Source organism: Galeopterus variegatus, unplaced genomic scaffold, assembly GCF_000696425.1.
Source record: "Galeopterus variegatus unplaced genomic scaffold, G_variegatus-3.0.2 Scaffold794, whole genome shotgun sequence".
Lineage (NCBI taxonomy): Eukaryota > Metazoa > Chordata > Mammalia > Dermoptera > Cynocephalidae > Galeopterus > Galeopterus variegatus.
The window spans coordinates 36,327-61,838 of record NW_007726905.1 but is presented as its reverse complement, the minus strand read 5'-3'; the positions used below and the strand labels follow the sequence as shown (position 1 = coordinate 61,838).

The 25,512-nt window shown below is 37.8% G+C and overlaps 2 protein-coding genes across 2 annotated transcripts in view; one reads left to right on the top strand and one right to left on the bottom strand.

Moving 5' to 3' along the window:
• AAGAB (alpha- and gamma-adaptin binding protein) overlaps positions 1-18,651 on the bottom strand; it is a 41,420-nt gene extending 22,769 nt beyond the window's left edge. The window contains exons 1-3 of the mRNA XM_008572504.1: positions 18,579-18,651; positions 5,408-5,497; positions 3,099-3,182 (exon numbers count right to left, since the gene is read on the bottom strand). Of these exons, the coding sequence (XP_008570726.1) occupies positions 3,099-3,182; positions 5,408-5,497; positions 18,579-18,651 (247 nt within the window). The remainder of the gene's footprint in view (positions 1-3,098; positions 3,183-5,407; positions 5,498-18,578) is intronic.
• A 255-nt stretch (positions 18,652-18,906) lies between these two features.
• The window catches only part of IQCH (IQ motif containing H), a gene marked incomplete at its 3' end in the record, with an annotated part of 35,337 nt that continues 28,731 nt past the window's right edge, over positions 18,907-25,512 (top strand). Inside the window, exons 1-3 of the mRNA XM_008572503.1 lie at positions 18,907-18,957; positions 23,911-24,033; positions 25,179-25,273. Of these exons, the coding sequence (XP_008570725.1) occupies positions 18,907-18,957; positions 23,911-24,033; positions 25,179-25,273 (269 nt within the window). The remainder of the gene's footprint in view (positions 18,958-23,910; positions 24,034-25,178; positions 25,274-25,512) is intronic.

Below are 25,512 nucleotides of genomic sequence, written 5' to 3'. Positions count from 1 at the left end.
TTTTTTTTTTGTCTTTTTCCGTGTCCGGCAACGGATCGCAACCCTCAGTGTTGCCCCCGTACCGGACCGGGACCGGCAACGGGATCGCAACCCTCGGCGTTGCTCCCGCGCCTCACTCAGCCAGTGAGCGGGAACCGGTCTGTATGTGGGATCCAAACCCTCGGAGGGAGCGCTGCCACGCTTCCCAAGCGGCGCACTATCGCAGTGCGCCACCGGGACGGCCCTACAACCACAATTTTTTAAAAAATAAGAGAAAAGGGGGAAAAATGAAAGAGAAAAAAAGTGGAAAAGCCTGAGATCCCCAAAACAAACAAACCAGTCTGAGTACCTGCTGGCAGATAACATTTGACATTCAAAAGCCTGCTGAGGCAAGGAACAGTTCACTGGACACTCAGACAAATCACCAGCAAAGCAAGGCTCTGCAAACAGCACAGGAGGTAGGTCACCCTGTAAGAGTAATATGACCCACCATATATCCATACAGAGCTTTGCCTCTAAAGTAAGATACAGGGCTATACAAAGATGTCTTTCATGCTTCCTAAGACCTAGGTTGCATCCAAAAGTCATTGTATTTCCACGTTCAGGGCTCCTCCAAGAGAAAAGATAGTTAAGTTTCCTTCATACTACATAGGCCAGAATCCTCTTAAACACGGAATTAAGTTAATGGCCATATTTTGGTTTTTGGTTAACAGCAAACCAATGAACTAGTACTGTAGAGAAAAAAGAAGAAAGCAAACACATTTCAGGGTAAAGAACCACGAAAAATCCACAACATGCCTCTTTGCTTTGTAGTTTTTTTAAGAATATTGATTAGTGTCTAAAACAAGTAGAATGGCATTTTTTTCAGAAAACACCTTTAACCATACTTCCAAAGTAATAAACCATGTTCAGTCCAGCCTCTAAATTCATAGCCATAAGTGTACATTACAAGGCAGTACTTCTTTAATATATGAACTTGGGAGACAGATTTTTCAAAAAGTGATTGAAGCCAAATAAGATTTTCTGAAAATAGTTCTCATAAATATAACAAGCGCCACTGAATATAATTTTATTCTAAATTGATCCAGTTTATGTACCATATCTTAAACTTATTTTTATAGGGTAGATAGTTTAGAGCAATGACTCACCATGGTAAATGATCAACAAGGATTTGCTGAATGAATGAATGAGAAGGACCACGCCTTAATTTGAGTTTGTTTTGGTAAGAGAGAGATAGTAACATAGGTTAAAATCTCCTTATTCCCTCTAGATCTATCTGGGCCTTAGTTTGATTGCTACAGCAATAAAATATAATCTAATATCTTTACAATTTAATGTAACAGACACGTTAGATTCTCCCTAGAAAGATAAAAGGAAGAAGGAGAGAGGGAAAGAAAAGGAGAAGAAGAAACACCTTATTATGCTAGAAGGAGCTTCTCCAGTGATGACAAGGGTTAGATCAGACCTCAGACAAGCTGACAGGTGCCAATCTCACTTAACACTCAAGTCTCTACCAAAATTGAGGTGGAATATTCTACTGCTATAAAAATGACCTACACTTGACCCTTTATCTCAAGGAAGATGAGGTAAGCTCACTATGAAGTACAACTTTTCTCGTTTTCCTTCTGTAGTGTTTTACCCAGCATCGCATACTTTCTAAGGCAGGCAAGGGCTGTAAGAGAAAAACACTGCACAGGCAGCAATTCCTAAAGGACTATGTTATGGGTTGAACTATATGCTCCCAAAATTTGTATGTTGAAGTTCTAACCCCCATTACCTCAGAATGTGACCTTATTTGGAGAGAGGGTCTTTGCCGACATAATTACTTATACTGCATACTGCTATCCTTATAAAAAGAGGAAACCTGGACACAGACAGACACACAGGGAGAATGCCATGTGAAGACTGGAGTTATGCTGCCACAAACCAAGGAACTACCAGTAGAAGAGAGGGTGGGAACAGACCTCTCCCTAGCACTTTCAGAGGGAGCATGGCCCCATCGACAGCCTGATGAAGGACTTCTGCTTTCAGAACTGTGAGACAATAAATTCCTCTTGTTCTAAGCCATCTAGCTTATGGCACTTTGTTACCATGGCTCTAGCAAACTAATGCAGACTAAAAGAAGCTAGTGTGTGCCTACTAGCCTACCCCCTTCCCACTGCATTTCAAGTCCAGCCTTCCACCCCACGGCCACTGTCAGCACATTTTCCCAAGCCCCAACACATCACCCTTGAGCTGCTGCAACAGCTCTGGTCTCCCTGCCTTCAGACTGTACCTCAACTTCTTTCAATTATCAAACCTCCCTACACACCACCATGACAACCTTTCAAAAATGCCAACTTCTTCGCATCACTCCTCTGTTAAAATAACTCTGGTGATTCACCAGTCCTATGGGAAAAAGCCCAAATTCTCCTGCCTAGAATTCAGGCTTCTCTCTAAGCTAGCTCCAATTACAGGATTCTCTTGGTGACCCTAGAACATACAATCATTATTCTCACAGCCATGCCTCCTCTGCTTTTCATTCTCCCCTTTCATCAACCCAAATCTTGACCGTCCCATAAAGACTATTGTCAGGACCCACTTTCTCCTTAAAGCTCTCTCTAAATATTCCAGCCTAACACAATGGACACATCTCTGACTCTACGTACTGTCTGACTGCGTCAGTCATTCTGCACTCTCCACAGACTGCATTGTGTACTGACCTGGCATTTGAAAAGGGTACACTTTGATTCCACAGCTGTACTATAAGCTACATAAAGACAGGGCCAGTGCCTTACAATTTTGGAGTTATTTCGCAGAGCCAAAGATAATGCTGGGCATATTATAGGCAACCTCTAAATTCTTGCTGAATTAACTATTAAACATATAATAAAAATTCCTAGAAATGCTATTTTTGACTCTTCCTCCAACCAGGGACTTGAAGTTGGAACAAATCTATAGATTTTGTATAATCCTAATGGTCCCACAAATACAAAGATACGTCAAAAAGTTCATGGAAAAATTGAATTAAAAGTCAATATGAATCTTTCCATGAATTTTCTGAAGTACCTTCAAATGTGAATAATTTAAAACTTAAAAGGAACAGTGGGAAAAAATGACTTTAGTTCCAAGTTACTTACCATTCTTCATCACTACGTTGGACCAGACATTGGCATTTAAGGCTTGTACAATTCGCTTTACTCCTGTAGATTCTGGGAAGTCATCTAATCAGGAAGGGGAAATATATTTATTTATACACACATTGACACATATATACATATACATTCATATATGTATGTATATATCCCCCAAGCCATGGTTTATCAAATAACCATGGTTTATCTTGCTTATTTAGTTGTTCCTTCATACTGTAACAGATGTAATAAGAGAAAAAATAAGGCAAATACAGAGCTTAGAGCTTCTGATAAGAATATTCTAGAAACTAAAACAATTGAACACACAATATAAGAGTTATATAATAAAGTCATCCCCATTGCCTCACCAATGGAATCCACTCACATTCTCCTGAAAATGTAAGATTCCATTAATTACATAATCCTGGCATGGTATTAGAGATACCAACCTTGGTTATCTACAAGAGAAGGGGAAATCCAGACAATAGCAGAAGGCGGTTAATGCAGCACTATGGGGGAAGGGAGGGAATTCTGGGTCTATTTTGGGTTTTGAGTGTCCAAAAGACACCAATAGGTCTGACACACCCCCTGGGATTCCTGGCAATTCAGCCTTAGGTTACTATGAATTCAAAATAAGAAACATCAACTTTAACTGTCTATGAATATAGGTCTAACTTTCCTTCTCTAGCAGTGGGGAAAGGATAAGGGATCGAGGAAATAACAAAGATTTTAGATAGAAATCCTTTGCCGTTCTTTATCCATTAGAAAACAAACATTTTGGGCCGAGCCCGTGGCACACTCGGGAGTGTGCAGCGCTGGGAGTGCAGCGACGCTACCGCCATGGGTTTGGATCCTATATAGGAATGACTGGTGCGCTCGCATAGAAATCCTTTGCCGTTCTTTATCCATTAGAAAACAAACATTTTGGGCCGAGCCCGTGGCACACTCGGGAGTGTGCAGCGCTGGGAGCGCAGCGACGCTACCGCCATGGGTTTGGATCCTATATAGGAATGACTGGTGCGCTCGCTGGCTGCGCGCAGTGTGGGCGGCACCACACCAAGGATTGCGATCCCCTTACTGGTCACGAAAAAGACAAAAAAAAAAAAAAAGAAAAACAAACATTTTTCCAAAGTCCTAAAATGGGTGGTAAAACCAAATCACCACACCAAGGATTGCGATCCCCTTACTGGTCACGAAAAAGACAAAAAAAAAAAAAGAAAAACAAACATTTTTCCAAAGTCCTAAAATGGGTGGTAAAACCAAATAAATGGATTACAACATTAATGGTTAAACCACATCAATGTGGATGATTGGATAAGGATATTGTGGTATATATACACCATAGAATACTACTCTGCCATAAAAAAGAATGAAATTCTCCCATTTGCAACAACATGGATGAGTCTGGAGAAACATATGTTGAGTGAAATAAGCAAAGCATAGAGTGATAAAAACCACATGCACTCACTCATAACTGAGAGCTAAGAGAGAAAGAAGGAAGGATAGAAAGACCAAGGGCTGTGGTGAACTTACAGAGGGAGGGAACATACCTTGGGATACAAAGTGGAGTGGGGGGGAAGAGGGAAAGGGAGGGAGGTTGGGAATAATTGGGTGGGGGACACGGGGTATAAATGTAATTTGTGGTAATGGGTATGCTGCCAGTACAAATATGGCCTTCACATCTTGGGCACGAGGGGTGACAATCAGCTCTGTATCTCATGAATATTCATAACCAATACAAATATAAATAAATAAATAAAAACACATCAATGGATTTTGCTCAAATCTTTTCAAACTCCTGGGGGGAAAATGTTCCTTGAATTTCACTGTTATTCTTCTTCCCTAAATTAAAATGATCTCTCATATCTCAATCTAAATGCCATGCTTTCTACTAACACATAAACACTTACCATCCTCCTCAGGCAACTCCTCTGGACTAAGTTCTACCAATTCGAAGCCATGTTTGATGCACCATTCCTGAGCTTCTTGTCGGTTTACACCTACAGTAATATGCAAAATAATCTTTTTAATAAAAATAAAATAAAACATGAATATCCCTACAATACTGTCCACAAATCTTAATGTGTTTCCCTTTATGTCAATATTATTCTAAAGGCATCTAAAAGTAATATAAAGAAAATACATCAACCTCAAAATATCCTAAAAACACATCAATGGATTTTGCTCAAATCTTTTCAAACTCCTGGGGGAAAAATGTTCCTTGAATTTCACTGTTATTCTTCTTCCCTAAATTAAAATGATCTCTCATATCTCAATCTAAACGCCATGCTTTCTACTAACACATAAACACTTACCATCCTCCTCAGGCAACTCCTCTGGACTAAGTTCTACCAATTCGAAGCCATGTTTGATGCACCATTCCTGAGCTTCTTGTCGGTTTACACCTACAGTAATATGCAAAATAATCTTTTTAATAATGTGGTTATTAGGAGGAACTGGTCTTCTAAAAAATGAAAAGCCCCTTTTTAAATGAAAAAAAATTAAATTTAAAATAAATTTTTTTTTTGTCTTTTTTTGTCTTTTTCCGTGTCCGGCAATGGATCGCAACCCTCAGTGTTACCCCCGTACCGGGCCGGGGACCGGCAACGGGATTGCAACCCTCGGTGTTGCTCCCGCGCCTCGCTCAGCCAGTGAGCGGGAACCGGTCAGTATGTGGGATCCGAACCCTCGGGCGTGGTTATTAGGAGGAACTGGTCTTCTAAAAAATGAAAAGCCCCTTTTTAAATAAAAAAAATTAAATTTAAAATAAATTTTAAGATTTTTATCTTTGATAAGGCACATTGCAAAACTAACTTTTTAAATGTCTTCATCAAAACCAGAAAAAATAAATTTTAAGATTTTATCTTTGATAAGGCACATTGCAAAACTAACTTTTTAAATGTCTTCATCAAAACCAGAATTGTTACTCTTAAATTAACAGAACGTCTGTGCCAATATTATCCTATCTCTTTAAGAAATCAGCAGTTCTTCCCACTTAATTTCTACCTGAAATCTTAATCTTTTATTTAGTGACAATCAATTCCATAGCAACCAGCTACAATGTCCCTCATGGAGCATTATAACAAGTTCTGGTGTGTAATATGCAGGAGAAACAGATAAGTTATTAAAATCAAAGATTCTGTTTTCATGTAAATTTCTCACAGAAAAACAACTCCTAGATCAAAGTCTATATTGCATTCAAAGCTAACATTCCGAACGTCAAGCAGGTGGCATAGCAATATGTGGCTGTGTTTCTAAGAGCTGAATACTGCCCAGCCAACACACATACCATAACATGCCAATAAATGTACATATGGAAGAAAGCAAACTAAACCAAAGAGAGTAGCAAAAAATGTATAAACTGTTTTTCTAAAAGGGTGGGAGGAGCTACCATATGAAATCCGTCTTCATTCATGAGTAAGTTATTTAAAATAATGACTTGATTTTTGTAAAGGGATAGAATAATAAAATAATGAATTCACTTGTCGTTAAGGAGCAAAATAAAAAGGCAAAAGGGACTGATATTCTTATATTGCCACAACCAGATCTTGATATTTTCTAAACTGGTTGTATAATTAAAAACTGGAATCAAATTTAGGTTATGCTTTTTTCAAATTAATGCCTTCAACTAACATGAAAAAATAAATCAATTAAAATGGCATATACTTACTAACTGCAATTTAGAATATTGGATCCATTAAAAATGGCTCATCCTATTAATATTTAGAATACAAGAAAACAAACCAATGTTCATTACTCAGAGCTCCTAAAATTTCAATTTTCTACTGCCTTTTTAATTTTAAATAATTAAGATATTTACTTAACACACAGAAAGAAGCTATTTCTTTCTCCTTTCTCTAAACCTAGATGGGAACAGAACCAATAAGTTAGGAAAATGAATTTCACATTTCAGTGATTTAGTAGCTGCGTAGGTTTTTGTTTTTGTTTTATTCTCTGGGCTGCCTAAAACAAGTTGATAGCTCGATTTACTTATCAGATGTTTTTCATTTTTAACATTTTATGTCTAATCAGATACTTTCTGCGAGGCTGCATATGGACTTTATTATCACATCTGTGCCATATTAGAACTAGCGAGAGAACAGTAAAAACTCTCATTCTAGTTCTTATCATCAATATCATAATGTAGAGTTTAATTTAAAAAATGTAAATGTCTACACTAAATATAGCTTTCCTCCCTTATCCTTTAAATTTGGTTTCAAATGCTTAATAAGTTTATTCTTTTCCGAATTAAAACAGAATTGTTCAAATGCTTGTGCACACAGCTAAGAGTTTCTAGAGATCAGCCAATATAATCCACTCGTTTCAAAGATGAGAAAACTGAGGGCCAGAAAAAAACAGCAACTTGCCTAATAGAAGAGCCTAAAACTGAATTCAGGTCACCAGCATTCTTTCCTACTATACTGTGATGTTACAATACTTAGCTTCTGAGTTAGGCCACACTCAAGTCTCTAACAGTCACAAGCCAAAACTAACATATGGACATAAAGTATCGTTTGCCCTTTTAGGAACACCAAAAACAATAGCCAGAATGAGGTCACCATTATATATGGACCTACGGCACAATTAACCCATTAGAAACCTGTGTACAGCATTTGGATATTTATATGTCAAAGGTGAGTCATACTGATGTTGAGGGCTGTTTTTGCCAGACAGACTTCCTAGAAAAACTTGCAGTGGTCTCCCTTTTCTGCCCTTCATTAAACTGAATCTTGATGCAATCAACTCTGACATGCACTAATAAAATCAAGAGCAGCTTCACCCTCCTCGATGTGGATGTCAGCCTGTCTCATTCACACTGTTGGCAGCCACCTGGTGGAGCTGTAATACATCATTTTTTAAGAGACAAAGACTAGGTGATCGATTGCCAAGTCTATTATTACAAACTTGGTTTCACAGCTTAAAATAGTTCATCTGTAGTGCTACACGAGAAGTTACACGTCAACCCAGCTCCAGTCGCAAGTATAAACCTTTCCCCTAGTTTAAGTACAAGCGTAAACCTCTTTCCCTATTTGAGAAACTGTTTTTACATAGACACCAATTCCTGAGCAATTCCTATTTATTTTCTCACTTCCTTGGTGAATTTATTTCCCACATGGCAAGTTATTGAAAAGAAAGATTCAGGAGATTTGAAGGAAGCTGTATGCAAAGGCAGCGTTTCAGTTTATTACCCAACATCTCCCTCTTCCTCTTGCCCAGCTTTGTGCTACTCCCTGTCTATCCTAATGTCCCTTCAGTCAGAGAAAGAGTAAATTTGGTAAGCAATCGAATGAAAGAAAAAAGGCAGCTAGCTTTCTGTGCTTCAGAATCCTTAAGAGGTGATACTCTCTTTAGCATGAATAAGGAAGCCAATTGAAGTTTATGGTGAATTCCCAAAACACCACAAATATCCTCTTTCACACACACACTTACACACACAAAACATATATGCATATTTCTTACCTTACTCCCTCACCTATCCACCTCAGCTCCCCCCACAACCAAAATAAGTGCATTCCAAATTAAGAGCATTGATACTGTTTTGGATTATTCATATCTCTTTCAGTACTAGGATAATTAAGTACACTTTTAATACCAGTAGAATTAACGTACACTTAAGTAATTGTGACATTCTTTGTGAAGAGTTGTCCAGTGGTTAAACCATATTTTCTATGCCCTGAGGGAAGAAACAGCTGCCACCTCAGATCAAGATGGTCCTTTCAGAAACCAGCACTTTTCTGAGAATGCAAAGTTTGTGTTATCCTTTCTCAGAAACTGAAACTGCCTCTACAGCCAGGCATCATAACCACCCACCCCAGATATGAGTGTCTTTCATGAGACACTTTCAGAAGTGTCTCTCTTCTAGAGACCCGAAGTTCCTCTCCCTTCCCTTTGCGAAGGCAATACTAACCAGCACAGAAAAGACTACATAAAACAGAGACAGCACAGACCTGGGTCAGACAGACCTGCCTGTGAGAGCCGGCCCTCGGCAAGACCTTGGGCACATTAATATCCCTATATCTCATATCCTCACCTGCAAATGGGGACAAAAACACTCCTCAAATGACTTTTCAATTAAATGGAACACCGCATAAGAAAGTACAGGCACTGGGCACAAAGGAGGCCCTCAGTAAATGCTCATTTCCTTCTTCTCAATTCAGTTTTTTGCATAAGTGACAGACTCCTGACTAGAGGGTAGGTTGGAGAGGCACTGAGGAGAGTCAGTAAGAAACATATAACAATTAGGAAATAACCACCTACTTTAGGCTGCTCTAGACCTCCCTTCTACCCCTGACCACACCCTAAAATATGCCGTCCTGAATTCCGCCCCCCCCCAGCTTAGAAAGGAGTATGGCCAGTTGCCAAGGCAGAGAAAAGATGTTTACTCCATATCACAAGATATGCCATGAGAAGAAAGCAGACAGTGTTAGAATGACTCGATACGTTTTTTATAGAGAAATAAAACACTTTAATTCTCAATGCTTGTAATGTTCTAAATTCAGTGTGCTAAATAAATATTAGTTTTACCTTTAAAAAAATGTTTTTTTCATTGTTAAGGCATATACTGAGACAGAAGAGAAAGCAATTAGGAAAATTATAGGAGGCAGCAGAGTCTGATGTAAGCTGAAGGGGAAAGTGCCCGTTACAAAAGAAAGGAATTGAGCAAATGTGATTGGTGAAAAAACAGGAAACCCAGAGTGTTCATTACCCAGCAAGGCAAAAGAGAGGCCTTTAAAAATCATAATGGGTCCATACTGTCGCAACCAGTTACAATTTCACAGCCACAATTTCATGAGAATGTCTTATAAGAAAAGGTACTGCTCTGTCAAATACAAATAAAACTGTGCAAGGTTAGAGTTGGAACTTTAACACAGACAATTACCAGTAAATTCATATCTGGGATTTCCTGAGTAATCACACCCCAGCCTCCTGGTGCAAGTATACGCAATATTTGTCTCAGTCCATATGGCAGGTCGTATTAAGTTGCTGAGGGAAGAATAACTGGATTGAGTTAAAGCAACATACCACTGCCTTAACAATAGTACAGAGATTCTGGTTTGCTCACAACACTTAATTACTTCTCCCTGACACTCCTTCTCTCTACTCACACTCTAAATTCAAATTTCCACATGCTCTTAGGCTTTTTATATCACAGTGGAAAACTTTTAATAATTGAAGCAGAGGAAATCCAACCCAGTCCTCCTCCTTTTCCTCAAGTTCTCAATAGTCATCTGGAATTGGTCACCACGGCTTCACCCTAAAACAATTGGGGGGAGAGGGTGGGGGAGTGTACGTTGTCTACTTGCCCTTAGAAGACTTCGCAACACAGTGAGAAACAAACATGTAAACAAGAGCATAAAGAAGGTGGCAGGAAGCGGAGAGAGAACACGGAAAAGTGTTTTATGAGGGTCAAGCAGAACCATCAGCCTTTAAGTGCTATGGACTGCGTGCAAAGACCACTTTATCAATCCCAGTGGCACAGCTAGTGGACAATTTTTACCCATATCTTGGGTGTACAGGAATGCTCTAAGTTCCATTACTATTATTTATTCAAAATCATACTTCTAAATATACATCTAAAGCAATAAGTCTCTATGGGAACACAATTTTACCCTCCAGGGGACATACATCAATACGTGGAGACATTTTTGGTTGTCACAAGAGGGGAGATGCTACTGGCATCTAGTGAATAGAGGCCAAGAATACCACTGAACATCCCACAGTGCACAGGACAGCCCCACACAAGAAAGAATTATCTGGCCCAAAATGTCAATAGTGCTTAAGCTGAGAAACCCTCATCTAAAGCAAAGAAACCCTGTGCAATGACTTAGCTGTATTTATGAACAAAATAAAAGTCTGGGAAGCAAAGCTGGTTTTATTCTTTCTCATAGAACTGAAACTGGTCATTACAGACAAGCATCATAACCTCCCATCCCAGATACAAATGTCTTCCATTTGTGTCTGGTAAAATCTATCTCTGATAAAATCTATCTCAAGTGAAGCAAAGCTGGTTTTATTCTTTCTCATAGAACTGAAACTGGTCATTACAGACAAGCATCATAACCTCCCATCCTAGATACAAATGTCTTCCATTTGTGTCTGGTAAAATCTATCTCTGATAAAATCTATCTCAAGTGTCTTCTTTGATTATTAACCACAAAAATTACCTGGCAATTAATCTTAGATGCTTTGAAAATAATCTATGAATGGTAGTTTTCTGGAAGAAAGAATACATAAACAGGACAATTATGAGATGAAAATAATTTTCAAATTCAAATGATAATTTTTCATAAACAAATCAGCATCAAGTAATAAGACCTTACAAAAAAAGTAATGTTTGCTCAGGATGACAATATCTGCAGCAGATGCTAATTGACTTGAAAAGAAGACAAACATGTCCGAGATGAATTTCCCAAAATGGAATAAGTTTAATGAAGAACATTATTCTGTAGCCCCTGTAATCAAATATTGAAAATAAGGTTGGTCCACTGGAAAGTGTCAGAAAGCTAACAGATCCAGGATCCAAAAGGTCCTTCAAGAAGTTAAAATCATCATTGGGCAACACATGGTAAAAGGATCATGGAATAACAAAACATTGATAAATTAGACTTCAAAATTAAAAACTTTCACGTTTCAAAAGACACTATCAAGAAAACCAAAAGACATGCCACAGAATGGGATAAAATATTTTCAAATTACATTTCAATAAGGGACTTGAAACCAGAATATATAAAGAACTCTGACAACTCATCAATAGGAAGACAAAATTCCAATTTAAAAATGGGCAAAAAAAAGGGGGGAGAGGGCAAAAAAGATATGAATACACATTTCACCAAAAAAGGTATATAAATGGACTACATACATATGAAAAGATTCTCAGCCTCATTAGTTATTAGGGAAATGCAAATTAAAACCACAAGATACTACTTCACACCCACTAGAATGGCTATAATAAAAATACAAACAATAACAAGTGTTGTCAAAGATGTAAAGAAACTGGAACCTTCTCACATTGCTGCTGGGAATGTAAAATGGTGCAGCAACTCTGGAAAACAGTTTGACAGTTTCTTACAATACTAAACATGAACTTAGATAACCCAGCAAGTTTACTCCTAGGATCTATCTAGCCAAGAGAAGTGAAGACATATGTCCACACAAAAACTTCTGCAAGAATGTTCATAACAGCACTATGCATGAAACAACCCAAATGTCCCTTAGCTGATGAATGGTTAAACAAAATGTGGTATATCCATACAATGGAATATGAAGTACATGCTACAGTATGGATGAACTTCAAAAACATTATGCTAAGTTAAAGAAGTTAGACATAAAAGACCATATTTCATAAGATTCCATTTATATAAAATGTCTAGAAAAGGCAAATCTATAAAGGCAGAAAGTACATTAGTGGTTGCTTAGAGCTGGGGGTGGGAATGAATGACTGCAAATAGGCACAAGGTTTCCTTCTGGGATGACAGAAATGTTCTAAAATCAGATTTTAATGATGGTTGCACAAATCTGTAAATACATTAAAAATCACTGAATTATACATTTCAAACAGGTGGATTTTATAGTGTTTAAATTAAAGCCCAATAAAGCTGATAAAAAAAATCATGAAAGCTGAGAGATAATTCCCTCATTTTACGGATGAGGTAGGTGACTGAGGTACATAATGTTTCAGGTTCACAGAACAATGAATAGCACATGTAGATACTAGGTAAATATTTATAGAATGAAGTTAATTTGCTTCAAGTCAGATGGCTAAGGAGAAGATAGAATTCAGTGCTCAATTCACAAAATATTTTGCCCACAAAAATCGTGAAAAATCCCAGAATTCATACAGAATGGCAACTGTGTTATATCAACATCCTAGTGCTGTTTATTACCAAATGATCACACATTTTCCTGCTCTGAGCAGACTGACTTTGATCTAAGCATGGTAATGCTTTTCTCTGCCTCTATGTAGAAACTGCTCTCAGGTCTGTATGGAAAACTAAACCCTAAATAGGTTATTTGTTACTGAACCTAAATCATCATAAATGCTTTTTAAGAGTTTCACAACTGGTGTGGGCTAGTTAGCTCAGTTGGTTATGTGGTGCTGATAACGCCAAGGTCCAGTGTTTGATCCTTGTACTGGCCAACAACAACAACAACAAAAATCTGACCTCTTAAAAGTAAAAACAAAAAGTAAACAAAAAAATAGTTTCACAACTGTCCTGGTCCATCTTAACCTATGTCAATCTTGTTTCCTAGTTATTATTAGAGATGCATTTGTGGTATCTGTGTGCACTGGCTCCAACATAAATACAATGTCATGTCCAGATTATCATTCTTGCCAAATTTAAAAATTTTTTCATACTTTAACCTTATAAAAATGATTTTATATCAGATTTCATTATTTATTGAGTATCATTATTTATTGAGGAATTATACAGGGCAAAAGACCAGCAACTTGTTAAACCAAATGACCACTGCATACTTTCTAGATGTTCTTCCCTTTTGCCACACAAAAACAATTATCGAGCAGTTAGATGGCCCAGAAATAAAGGTTTGAGCCTAGACGTGCTCAGAATCCTCCAAGATGATACAATACTCTCCATATCGTAAATGGTTTTGTACTGCATGGGCTAATACGTAATACTGTTTCTCTGGCATTCCTCCTCTTACTCTCCACCCACTTCCCATTTATTGGAATGCCATTTATAGGAAAGACAACACCTTATAATTATTTTACTTGTCAACAATATCTAAAAGATTGTCTAAAACTTCATACAAATAGTCGAGTTCTATATTCCACAAGCAGGGAGACAAACTGGACAACAATAGAGAAATTTTCATTTATTATTTAACTTGTCACACTTCATCCACTAAGGCTCCAACTACCGTGAAAGAATAAGTGTAAACTTATTTTGACAGCCACGAAAGTTCTCATTTTAGTAGTAAAATCTTCTACTGCAATTTCTCCTATCCCTATCTCTACTTTGAATACATACAGTTCATCATATTCCAAGAAGTCCATCAAATTTCACATGTATAGAAGAGCTAGAATTGAATCCTGGCTCCCCAGCTTATGAGTTGAACAACTTTGGGAAAACACAGCTTCTTTGAGTTTTAATTTCACACACGCACACACACACGTGTGCATTGGAACAAAATGTAGACATGATTTTTAAGTCCCTTTGGGTCTGGAGAGAATACAAACTTTTATTTAAGCTTTCCCTCCTCCTTAGGTTGATGATTGCATGTCCCATTTTATGTTCTGTTAAACATAAAAGATCTTAAGACCTCTTAATGTTAATAGAAAATTTAAAAATATATTAAGTATCGTAGCTAAAAACAAATCAAACTTCCTATCCCCATGACCAGTTGAAATCACTGGTTTAGTCTGACCATCTACTGAATCAGAGTGATGACAACTGCCCTTGTGGTAGATCTTGCTGGCACAAACTTCCATCCTTTAAAGAAAATAAAGACTTGGAAATATACAATCCATCAAAGGCAGAGTCCTCCTACCACAACAAAAATAAGCAACTTTGCTTAAGCAAAAATTATTACTTATTCCCAGAGTAGACCAAATGGCTCCACTTGGAATACCTCAAGAAGCTGCGGAAAAATAAAAATTAGAAGACTCAAGCTCTTATCCCTATTCTGTTTCTTGCCAATGTTGGATAAGCTGCAATAACCTCTACCTTTGAAATAAGAATACTCTCCTTCGTAAATTACTTTAAGATCCTTCTGTAAGTACAGCAGTCTGACAGACCTAAAAACAAACTCCCAGTCTTGCAGAAGAATGCATGTTTCCCAAAGAAGGAGAGTCACAAATCATAGCTGGCTTGGCCTGTGTAATTCTCCAAAGCCTGGTTCACCCATCACATAATTGAGCTTTCTGGTTTTGCAGTTTCAGACACCTGAGGACCAGAGGATTGTTTCTATGTTTAAACATACCTGAATTCCAAATACAAAAAGCTGAATTTTCTATTTCACAAGTCAAGTGCCTACTATAACCTTAAAATGAGGCTAGATTTTTAAATTTAAAAAAAAAATGCACAAAAAATTAAGAAGGCCAGAATCAAGTTAAGAAGCATCACATAATCTAACATAAAAAAAAAGTAATTAAACAAGGTAACAGAATTTTACATCTAGAAAGGATGTTAGAGATAATCTGGAATAACCCTTTACTTTTAATGTTGATCTTATATAGTAGGAGTGACTAATATATAATGTCTTTACTTTGAGTTCACTCAATTAAGAAAATAATCCAGACATTGTTAAAGACTATCAGGCATGGATAATGCTCTTTCTAATATATATTTAACACATTATATATATTTAGTGTATTTTATATATATTTAATAAATAATGGTCTATTTAATATAGATCCTCTGGGCAAAGGTTTATTTTTCTCTCCATTCAGAATTAAGATTTCAACCATCCCAAATGGCAAAGTTAGCATATTTAAAAACCCTCTTTTAGGGGTTAATCTTCTCTATCATTTATTACACCAATGATACCATCTTAAATTTAAATAGTTCTGATTGCTAAGGAATTCCAACACATTTCATTCATATGCATACAAATCCTGAATTTAAACATATATCCCAGCCCTTACTACATGAGCATTTTGGGCAAGTCAAAAAAGCCTTGTATTTCCAAGCCACAGTTTCTTCATCTGTAAAATGGAAATAACCTGTTTTCACAAGGATACAAGGACCAAATTAAATGATGTGAACACATGTTTGGGAAGAATACTGATATATATATATATATATAAATGCATGTTATGATTAAGATCTCCAAATTCATACATTTCACTAAAGGAAAGAATTTTGCTCCAGATATTCCAGATGTTTGCTCAGATGCAGAAACTCAATGGCTGCTGAGTTGGCACGACATACTCTAAAACCAAACAAGTCTCCAGAGACTTTTCTATCTAAAGTTCTTTCTAGAGAAGTAGAGTAAGGTGTTAAAACTTAAGAATCTATATTTTAATTTTCACAGGTGGAGCATACACTTTTACTACATCCCTCCTGAGGGCAGGAATAGTATCTTAGTCATTATTTTAAGATGCAGTAACTGGGACAGAGACCAGCTCTGTGTTTATCAGAGAATACACTCTTCCAGAATAAAAATAAAATGTTCAAAAAATATATGTGAGGTAGAAAGAGCTCTGGCCCTGGAATAACGGATAATCATTCTCACACCATATATAATCTTACATAAGTCCCTCTAGTGTCCTGAGCTTTTACTTCCCTTTAAAAGTCTACATTGTAAGTCAGTAATGACCCTTTTTATCTGATGTCAGGCATCCACCAGAAAACTGCAAATAAGACCTCTGAGTGGCAAAAAGAAAAAAAAAATGTTTCTCACAAAGTCCATGCATGCACTTTATCCACAGTACAGGCCTACTGATTCTTATTTTAAGTATATTTCTAACAAACTTGGTTATTGGGTTATGAAATATTTTACACTGTTGGTTAAAAGCAGCAAAATAGATCAGATGTCGAAGGAAAGAGTAACTGGATAACCGTAAAGTTTCCTCTTCCTGATGCACGTAATAGAACCAGACCTTCCCAGAAAGGTACACCAGATTCAGTCCAAATCTATATTACAGCCTAATATCACTGAACACATAACAAAAGTTAGATTAGTGGAATCGCAAAGGAAAGGTCATGCAATTTTAACCTAAATTTGAGTTGTCTAAGAGACAACTTACATACAGAAATAAAGTGTATTATTTTACAGAATTAATTTTCTCCCCAATAAAGTTAATACACTGTACAGAAGTACAATGTTACTACTTGCCAACTACAGGTAATCAGCTTCTTCAAGACAGACCACATTTGCCAATTCTGGTCCTTAAAGCAAATGATAAAGCACCACGGCACCAGAACATAATACTCCTGAGACTGTCTCTGAAAGGACTTTCATCTATCAGTAATGGGCATCCAAATGCGTATGTCTTTTAGAAAGGTAAATACACCAAGAATCCCCGTACTGGCTAGGTGCCAAAAAAAGAAAAAAAAAAAAAAAAAAAAAAAAAAAAAAAAGCACCAAGAATCTTAAAAATGTTGAGCAAATTTTGGTATACTCACTAGATGGATATATGATGGGAACTAATTTTTGATGTAATATTAACTGAAAAATATCAGGGTTAGAGAGATAATGTGCTATAATAATAGTGTCTATCATATATGGAATGTTTACCATGTGGCAGCCTCTGGGTTAAGCACAAACCTGTGAAAATTATCCTTATTTTACAGATAGGAAAACTGAAGGGCAGAGGTTAAGTGACTTACTTGCCCACAATCATACAGCTCAGAGTCACTGCTCTGATTTGAATACATATGTATTAGTCCATTTTCTGTTGCTTATAACAGAATACCTGAAACTGGGTAATTTATAAAGAAATGAAATTTATTTCTCACAGTTTGGGAGGGTGGGAAGTCCAAGGTTGAAGGGCACATCTGCTGAGGGCCTTCTTGGTGGGGGCTCTGTACAGAGTCCCATGGCCACACAGACAATCACATAGTGAGAATTGCAAGAGCACATTAACGGGCTCACTTGCGCTCCTTATAAAGCCACGAGGGCCACTCCCGTGATAGCCCACCAAACCATTCATGGATTTATCCATTCAGAGGCCAGAGCCCACTGAATCCAATCACCTCTTAAAGGCTCCACCTTTCAAATACCAGAGTCGGATTTCACACTTCTTATAATTGTTACAATGGGGATCAAACTTCAGTGAGTCTTGGGGAGACATTTAATCCACAGCAACATATATTTAACATAGGATTATTTTGTTACATATAATTCAACTTTGCAGAGCCCCTTGGTGGTAGAATCAGCCTATGACCCTCCTGTGCTCTAGCTATACACTGGTCTCCCTGCCTAGGGTTTCTTTCAAGAATTAGTCAGTTTTTGACAACTACTACGACGGTCCAGAAGCAAAGGCAATAACCCCAGTAATACCCAAAAACTAACGTTGGCGGACGGCCTTAGCCTCAGGAGGAAGGCAATGCAGCGATTAACTACAGAGTGGAGGGGACAAGGCTAACAAGTCTTATAATACATACATCAAGGGAGCGTCAAGAATTCAGAGGAAACATACTCTCTCAGGGATGACAACATAAGTCACAACAATATCAACAATCCCAGCACCTTACACCAACGTAACTAAGCACAATTTCCAGAACGCCTTTAGGTTCACCTCAATTGATCCTTGCAAGAACCCGTGGACTAGCCTGGACAGGGATTAGTTCACTTTACAGAGGAAGCCGAAAGGAACGCAGTAGTGGAGCTGGCGAGCAGAAAAGCAACGAGTTTGAGCTTAGAGGCAGACACCCGGGGAGACTGGGTGCCTCGACCGACTGGAGGAAGAGCCCAGAGCCCGTGCCGGGGACAAGGCCCAGAGAGAGGCCGTGGTGCTGGGGCTGTCACCCGCCGAAGCTCAGGGACCTTGGAGGTCGGCCCAGGCACCTGGCTACTCACGCTGGACCAGCCGGTCTGCGGTGAAGGTGGAGGAGCAGCTGGTGACCAGCGCACAGGGTACGCCAGCAGCCATAGCTGCGCTCGCTAGCCGGTTCCGTCAGGGAGCCGCTTCCGCCTTGGGCTGCACCACGGCCGCCGGCGCGCGGGGGAGACAGGCAAGGAGGAGCGCGCTCTCGGAATGGACCGGCTGCCCTGACCCCGCCCTCACTCCCCCTTCCGCTCCCGGCGTAGAACAGGCCGGGCCGCGCGTGGTGTTGCCATGGCGACGAGCAGCCCTTGCTGAAGGGCACCGCGCCTCCGCGGGAGGTATCCCTACCCGGCCCTAGCCATGGCACAGGATCCTGAAAACTACGACCCAGTCGGATCCCTCTTAATCCAGGTGGGAAACGGGCCTCCCCTGGCCCTGCCCAGCTATGACACTTCCGAGCGAGGCCCAGCAGCGCCGATTCACTCGCGCCCACTCATTTGGGGCTCCGCTTCCAGATGGCCTCCAACATGCAAGGGGCTCCCCAACATGCCCACCTAGACCTCCCCCGCGGCCTAACACACTAACGGTGCCTTACCCTGGAGGTTGCGCTCCAGAAGCACGACCACTCTGCTTCTGGTAAAACTCCGCGACCGTTCACCCCGGAAACTTGACTTCAGAAAAATCCGTCTTACACTAAGGAACCTTTTTGAATATGTTATATTCTGAAAAATTTGAACTCATGACGCCGGGGAATGAGGGAGAGGCAAATCAGAATAGTAGGAAGTGATAAATTTGGGGAGAAATTAAAATATGTGAATTGCTTTTCTTAATCACTCCAGTTTTTTGGATCTAAATGACCCTTGGATGGGAACACACAGAAAAATATATGAAAGATAACTTGGATCACAAATCAAGTTAACGTTTTAAATATAGAATTGTAACAAATTTAAAATCTCAGGGAAATAAATAACTTTTTGTAATCTAAGGGGGGAAATATCAAGAATGTCTTGACTTCTCCAGTGTAACTCAGTTTGTAACAGTTACACTTCAGATTTTTCTGAAATGGTTATGGCATTTTGTTTGCTCACATTTACAAATGATAGCTTTAAAATGTTTCCACATATATCATCACTTTTAACTCATATTTAGGTCCTTTTGACTAAGGCTTGAAGTAATTTGCCTAAGGTTGTTCTATCAGGATTCTCACTCAGTGGATCTGAAGTGGGACTCACTCTTTAGATGGGTCTAATTTTTCTGTCAGAACTTTGGTCTCTTCCCATTGAGGAGAGACTTCCCTAAATTTGCCTTTTTAGAAATACAATACCCTAAACTCACCAATTTCATAGACTTCCCCATTATGAATCATACCTAAATCTTACTTCACCTTCTATCATCCTCTCTTTCACCATAACCCTGCAATGAGTTTAGCCAAACTGCAAAGTCTAACCAAACAGTCCCCAAAAGATTGCTCTCACTTCGACACCAGCTGCAAGTTTAGGGGTCCCTAGAACCACCCACACCTTAGACTAGCTGCTTACAAAGTTAGGGGCCCCATGACCACCCTTAGGTTTGACAACTTGCTAGAACGACTTATAAAACTCAAGAAAGTGCTAAGTTTACAGTTACGGTTTTACTATAGTGAAAGGATACAAATTAAAATCAGCCAAGGAAAGAGATGCATAGAGCAGAGTCCAGGAAGGGTCCAAACATGGAACTTCTGCTCATCCTATCCCTGTGGAGTCATAGACGTTTTTACCTCCTCCCAGCCACAACGTGTGACGGTATACACAGAGTATTGACAACTAGAGAAGCTTATGTGAGCCTTTAGTGTGCAGAGTTTTTACTGGGGCTCAATTTCGTAGAAAATTTACAAATTAATTTTAATCTTACAAATTAAAAATAGTAAAGTAATGTTTTGAGAAAATATCTAAAATATTTAAGAGAAAATATTTGAATACAGATAATCAGTGCTCTACTTAAAACTCTTTGTGTGACTTATTATGAAAACATGTGCCTTAAATGTTTGGATTTTCTGGGAGAGGTCTGATTGTGAATATTCTGTTCCATGTCAGATTATGTACCAAAGTGCATGTTTTCATTTTTGGTTTAGGAAATACAATTACTATCTCCACATAGAATTCTACTAGGCAGCATTTTGTTAACTACTTAACTTCTTTCGCTTACAAGTCTATAGTTCAGACTTTATACAATTTTAGCTGGATCTTTCCTCAGCTAATCATAATAGTGAAGTTTTACTATAGTAATAGTAATCATCATTATAATTAAAATAATAGCCAACGTTGATAAGGGCCAGACACTGTGCTGAGAGCTCTGCATTATTTCATTAAGCTCTAACAACTGTGTTTGGCAGGTATTATTTTTAGCCCCAGTTTACAGAAGAAACTAAAGTACAAAGAGATAAGGTAACTTACCCAAGGCGATATACATCAGTATGTGTTGATCCTTAAATAGCTTATGGCATGTTTGTGAAATAATCTTGAAGTGTGATGGTGACTCTGGGATGTTTTCTATATGCTTTTTTTTGTTGTTAGTAACTCTTATAAGATTTGTTTTTATTCTTCATTAATAATTATGTGCTATCTTTTTAAATATCTTTATAAATGCTTGCTTGACCCAACTATTAAACATATGTTTGTGCAACAAGGACTAAATAATTAAATAGTTAAGATTAACTTTTTAATTAGTTTTGGAAATCATATTTCAAAAATCCAACAGTTGTGTAACACCAACCTTGGAAATACTGAAGCTAAATTGACAGTTTGGTATTTTCACTGTCTTTCTTATCAGTCTCCCTGTCTGATTTGCCAGGAGCAGATAGTATAAAAATGAATGCGGTTAAAGATAACTTGAAGTGTTGAGAATGACTCGGCGAAACTCTGTCTTTAGCAGAGATTAATAAAATGGAATGTTATATTGCTCTGACGATATGGTGTCTGGTTTCATGGCTGTTTTAAATTGTAGAGTAAATCTTTGCTGCATTAAATCTTTCAAGGGCTTCTTATTAAGCAGCTCTGTCCCCAAACTGTCAAAGTAATAATCTTTCTCCAAGTAGAAAATTTATGGAAAGCAATGTATTTGGTGATCACAGAGATGATAGATGATATAAAATTTCAATATGGTAGATTGGATCTATTTGACAAAAGAACAGAGATTTAGAACTTAATTTCTTTTCCCACCGTTGTTTTCTGGAACAACATTTCCTACAGTCTCTATTGCAATTATACAAACAGATGGGTGATTATTAAGAGGGGAGGAGAAAATATCTGGCAAGAAGGATAAAAAGCTCTTGAGAAAGATTGTGGGAGCAATTTAATTCAGTGAACATTTACTGAGTATCAGTTACATGCAAGGTGTTTCACTAGGTTTTACAATTTAGGAGAGCAGAATTGACATTTGCTCAGTGTCCTTCTATGTGGCTAGCACTACACAGAGTACTTTACTTACTTTAACTTATTTTATTCTTGCCACCATTCAGAAGTAGTTGTTATCCCCATTTTACAGATGAGAACACAAAGAGGCTAAGTAACTTTCACAAGAATAGTGTAGCAGAGGAGGAAGCAGGATTCCAGTTCATATCTGTCTCGCACCAAAGCCTATGTTGATTCATTTTCTTACATATTACCTCATTTTCATTCAATAATTCTGAACAGTAGGGTAATTATGCTTTTCATTGATGAAGAAACTAGAGGTTCAGAAACTTTGGATGATATGCATGGAAATCATGTGACTAGTAAGTGATAGAGCTAAGAATTATGTTCAGCTGCCTTTTATTGAGTTCGTACTATGTACCAGGCCTCACAACTCTATGAAGAAGTAGTGTTGTCCACACAAGGTAGATGAAAAAACCAAGCCTTTGGTAACCTGGTGAGTAATCCATTGCGGTTTTCACTCTCTGGCAGTCGACAGGCATAATTACAGAAAGATACATGGAGCTACAAGTAGTAGAGGAGAGAAAGTCAATGCATTCAAAGGGGAAACCAAAAAAATATGGGCCTAGAAAGGGCCTTGCCCTTGAACTGCAATTACAGAAAGATACATGGAGCTACAAGTAGTAGAGGAGAGAAAGTCAATGCATTCAAAGGAGAAACCAAAAAAATATGGGCCTAGAAAGGGCCTTGCCCTTGAACTGCCCCTTTGTACTTTTCAAATATTTTCAAACAATAGGTGGTAAATCAACTTGCAGCAGTAATTTGGATGAAACAATCAAAAGTACATCTTCATCCTTAGTGTCTGCAAGCAAGCAGTAGGTGTGTTCAAATTTCAATCTGTGAGCCCTGAAGGCTTTACATGAAAATTTGTGCAGAGTACAAATGACCAGATGTGTCTGCCAGGCTGTGATGCCCATCAGTGAAAAGATGCAAATTCTGATCTTTTGAATACTTGGCTCTATGGGAACATTCAAACGTAATCAATATCATAGGCTGGATCAATGTGTGAGTCCAGTGATACTAACGGAGAAAAGGTAACCATTTCAAAATGCCTTTAGCAACCCAGTCTGCAGATTGTTATTGGTGTGACTATTGCTGAAACAGGTGTTGGGTTCATAAATTTGCATAACAAAATGTTTTTCTTGTGGCAGCAGCCCATACAATAATTGTGGCCATCTGTATTTATCTGAAGTTTGGTTTCTAATATGAATACAGAGAATCTTGTGCTTTCCAATTTCATAGTGCCCATTTCATTCTGAGGGTGCCTGATGTTAGAGAGATGTTCATCATTTCCAAGGAAAACAAAAATTGAAGGAAAAATTTAAAGTAATAACATGTTCTTTTTCTTCATGGATCATCTTCATTTCTCACGATATAAGACAAAATCAAGGCCACAGCAGTACAGATCTGCTTCTTTAGAGCAGTGAGTGTGGAAGATCCAGCTAGGAATGGAAAACCAGCTGGTTCTGACAACACACTTACAATACTCTTCTGAAAGGCACTGCTTCTGCTAGAACCTCTCTTTACTGGAAGTTTTCTGTTTTCTTACCTCTTAACCAATTTGTGGAAATTGGAGTCAGGCACAAACTTTTTACCATCTCTGGCTCAACTGCTTTACCACCTAAAAAAGCAGAACCCAGTTGAGTTACAGTTTTATTTTAAATCTATTTTTAATGGGAGAATGAAAAATGGAAATTGTATGAAAGCTTTGTTTTTCAAAATCTGAGAGACAGTAATGGGCCATTCTACATAAAGAATGCCTTAGAACCGTAGAGGTAGTCCTTTTCAATGAAAACCATAGAATCGACTTCATGGCTCTAGCAATTCAAACACATTGCAAAACTATAACATAAATAACTTCAATAGGTAGATTATGTGTGTATTCTTTCAATATTTTATATTTTTATACCTACAGGTTCATGAAGACCTTTATCAATTAAAGGAGAAATTAACAAAATTCCAACATGAAGAAAAAGGAGAGACTCTAGACATTCAGAATCTTGAAACAGCAATCCAAAGGACTGAAATAGGGTTGAGAGTAAGTAGAGCTTTAGATATTAAATACAGTAGTGGAAGGAGACAAAGAAGCCTCTACAAGAAAAGAATTATGGTTCTCATAGGGCAGTCATCAGCATTCTCATTCGGTTGGTTTTTTTGAATGTTAACTGATGGATTGATTTATATACTTACATATTCCACAAAGAAGTTAAGGAGATTAAATGTAAGATTATGTAGTTTGATTTAAATAAAAAACAAAAAACTTAGAGTTTAAAAGATAATTACTGTCAATCCAATAATATGTCTGACCCAAAAAAGATTCATATCAATATAATACAGATTTACTGGGATTTACTAGGATTCTGAAAAATGGGTTGACTTTTCCCTAATAGCTAAAGTGTTTTGAGTTATTAATTTTCATAATATTATAATCAAATGGGTAAAACCAGAGAAATATATCAATTTTGGAACAGAAAAATTAAGTAGATAGGGACTTCATCATTATAAACATATCTAAGGGCAGTAGAGAATCCAATCTTCACAACAGGAAAATATTCATTTATGAAATAAGGATGCATTAGATAATAGGGTCCATTTTCCAAATAAGATCGATCTCTGTCTTCTAGATGGAGAATATTCATTTCCTTATTTTCTCTGCTCTTGCTTCACCTTTCACCCTACTATGTAATCAGCTTCATCTCTCAGTTCCTGAGGCTGTGAAAAATGTATTCTGTAGCATCATCAGACTAGCACATCATTGTCCTAGTGAGAGGGCTGCCCCTAGCTGGAGTCTTTGGGTTGGCCGTTTTAGATAATCTGTTACCAAAATGTTAAATGCTTTCCTCAGATGCTTGCTTGAAGTCCCTGTAAGAGAAAGACATTACTCATGTCTACTGCCTAGTAGATTTACCTGGCTCAGTAATTTACTGACTATTGTGCACAGTTTCATTTGTGAAGAGTGCTTGTCACTTGAGCTTTGAGTCTCAGTTGTATTATTATGCTTTTGGGGATAGTTGAAGTAGTTTGGCCTTGAGATGCCTAATGATACCTTAGGCATATAATAACACATAGCATGTTGAGTTTTTTGCCTTAACTACACGATTCAGATTCAACCTAATGAAACAAAGTAAATTAGCTGAGTATAAGTCCACTATAATGGTCTAAACTTTGACTTTTTTGTAACAGATTCACATTGAGAAGTATTTAAATGTTGTAAACCATCATGTGTTAACGACTCCTGTTAATGATGAGAGCTTGTATTCTTCTCAGGCTTCCAAATGGTAAGTAAAATAGCCAAGTAAATAAAATGAAAAAAAAAAAAACAACTTTTTTCACTCAGGTGAGATAACTATAAAGGTGAAATTTTCTTGGCTTTATTCACTAATTTTTTACTAATTTCAGTAAAAGGTTTGTGGAAGAAGTTAATGGCAGAATTTGGACTTTAGTGAAGTTTATTGTAGGTTACCTCTATTGAGTTCTAAAGCTTCACACCATGACAATTATTTCAGGGTCCTAGGTT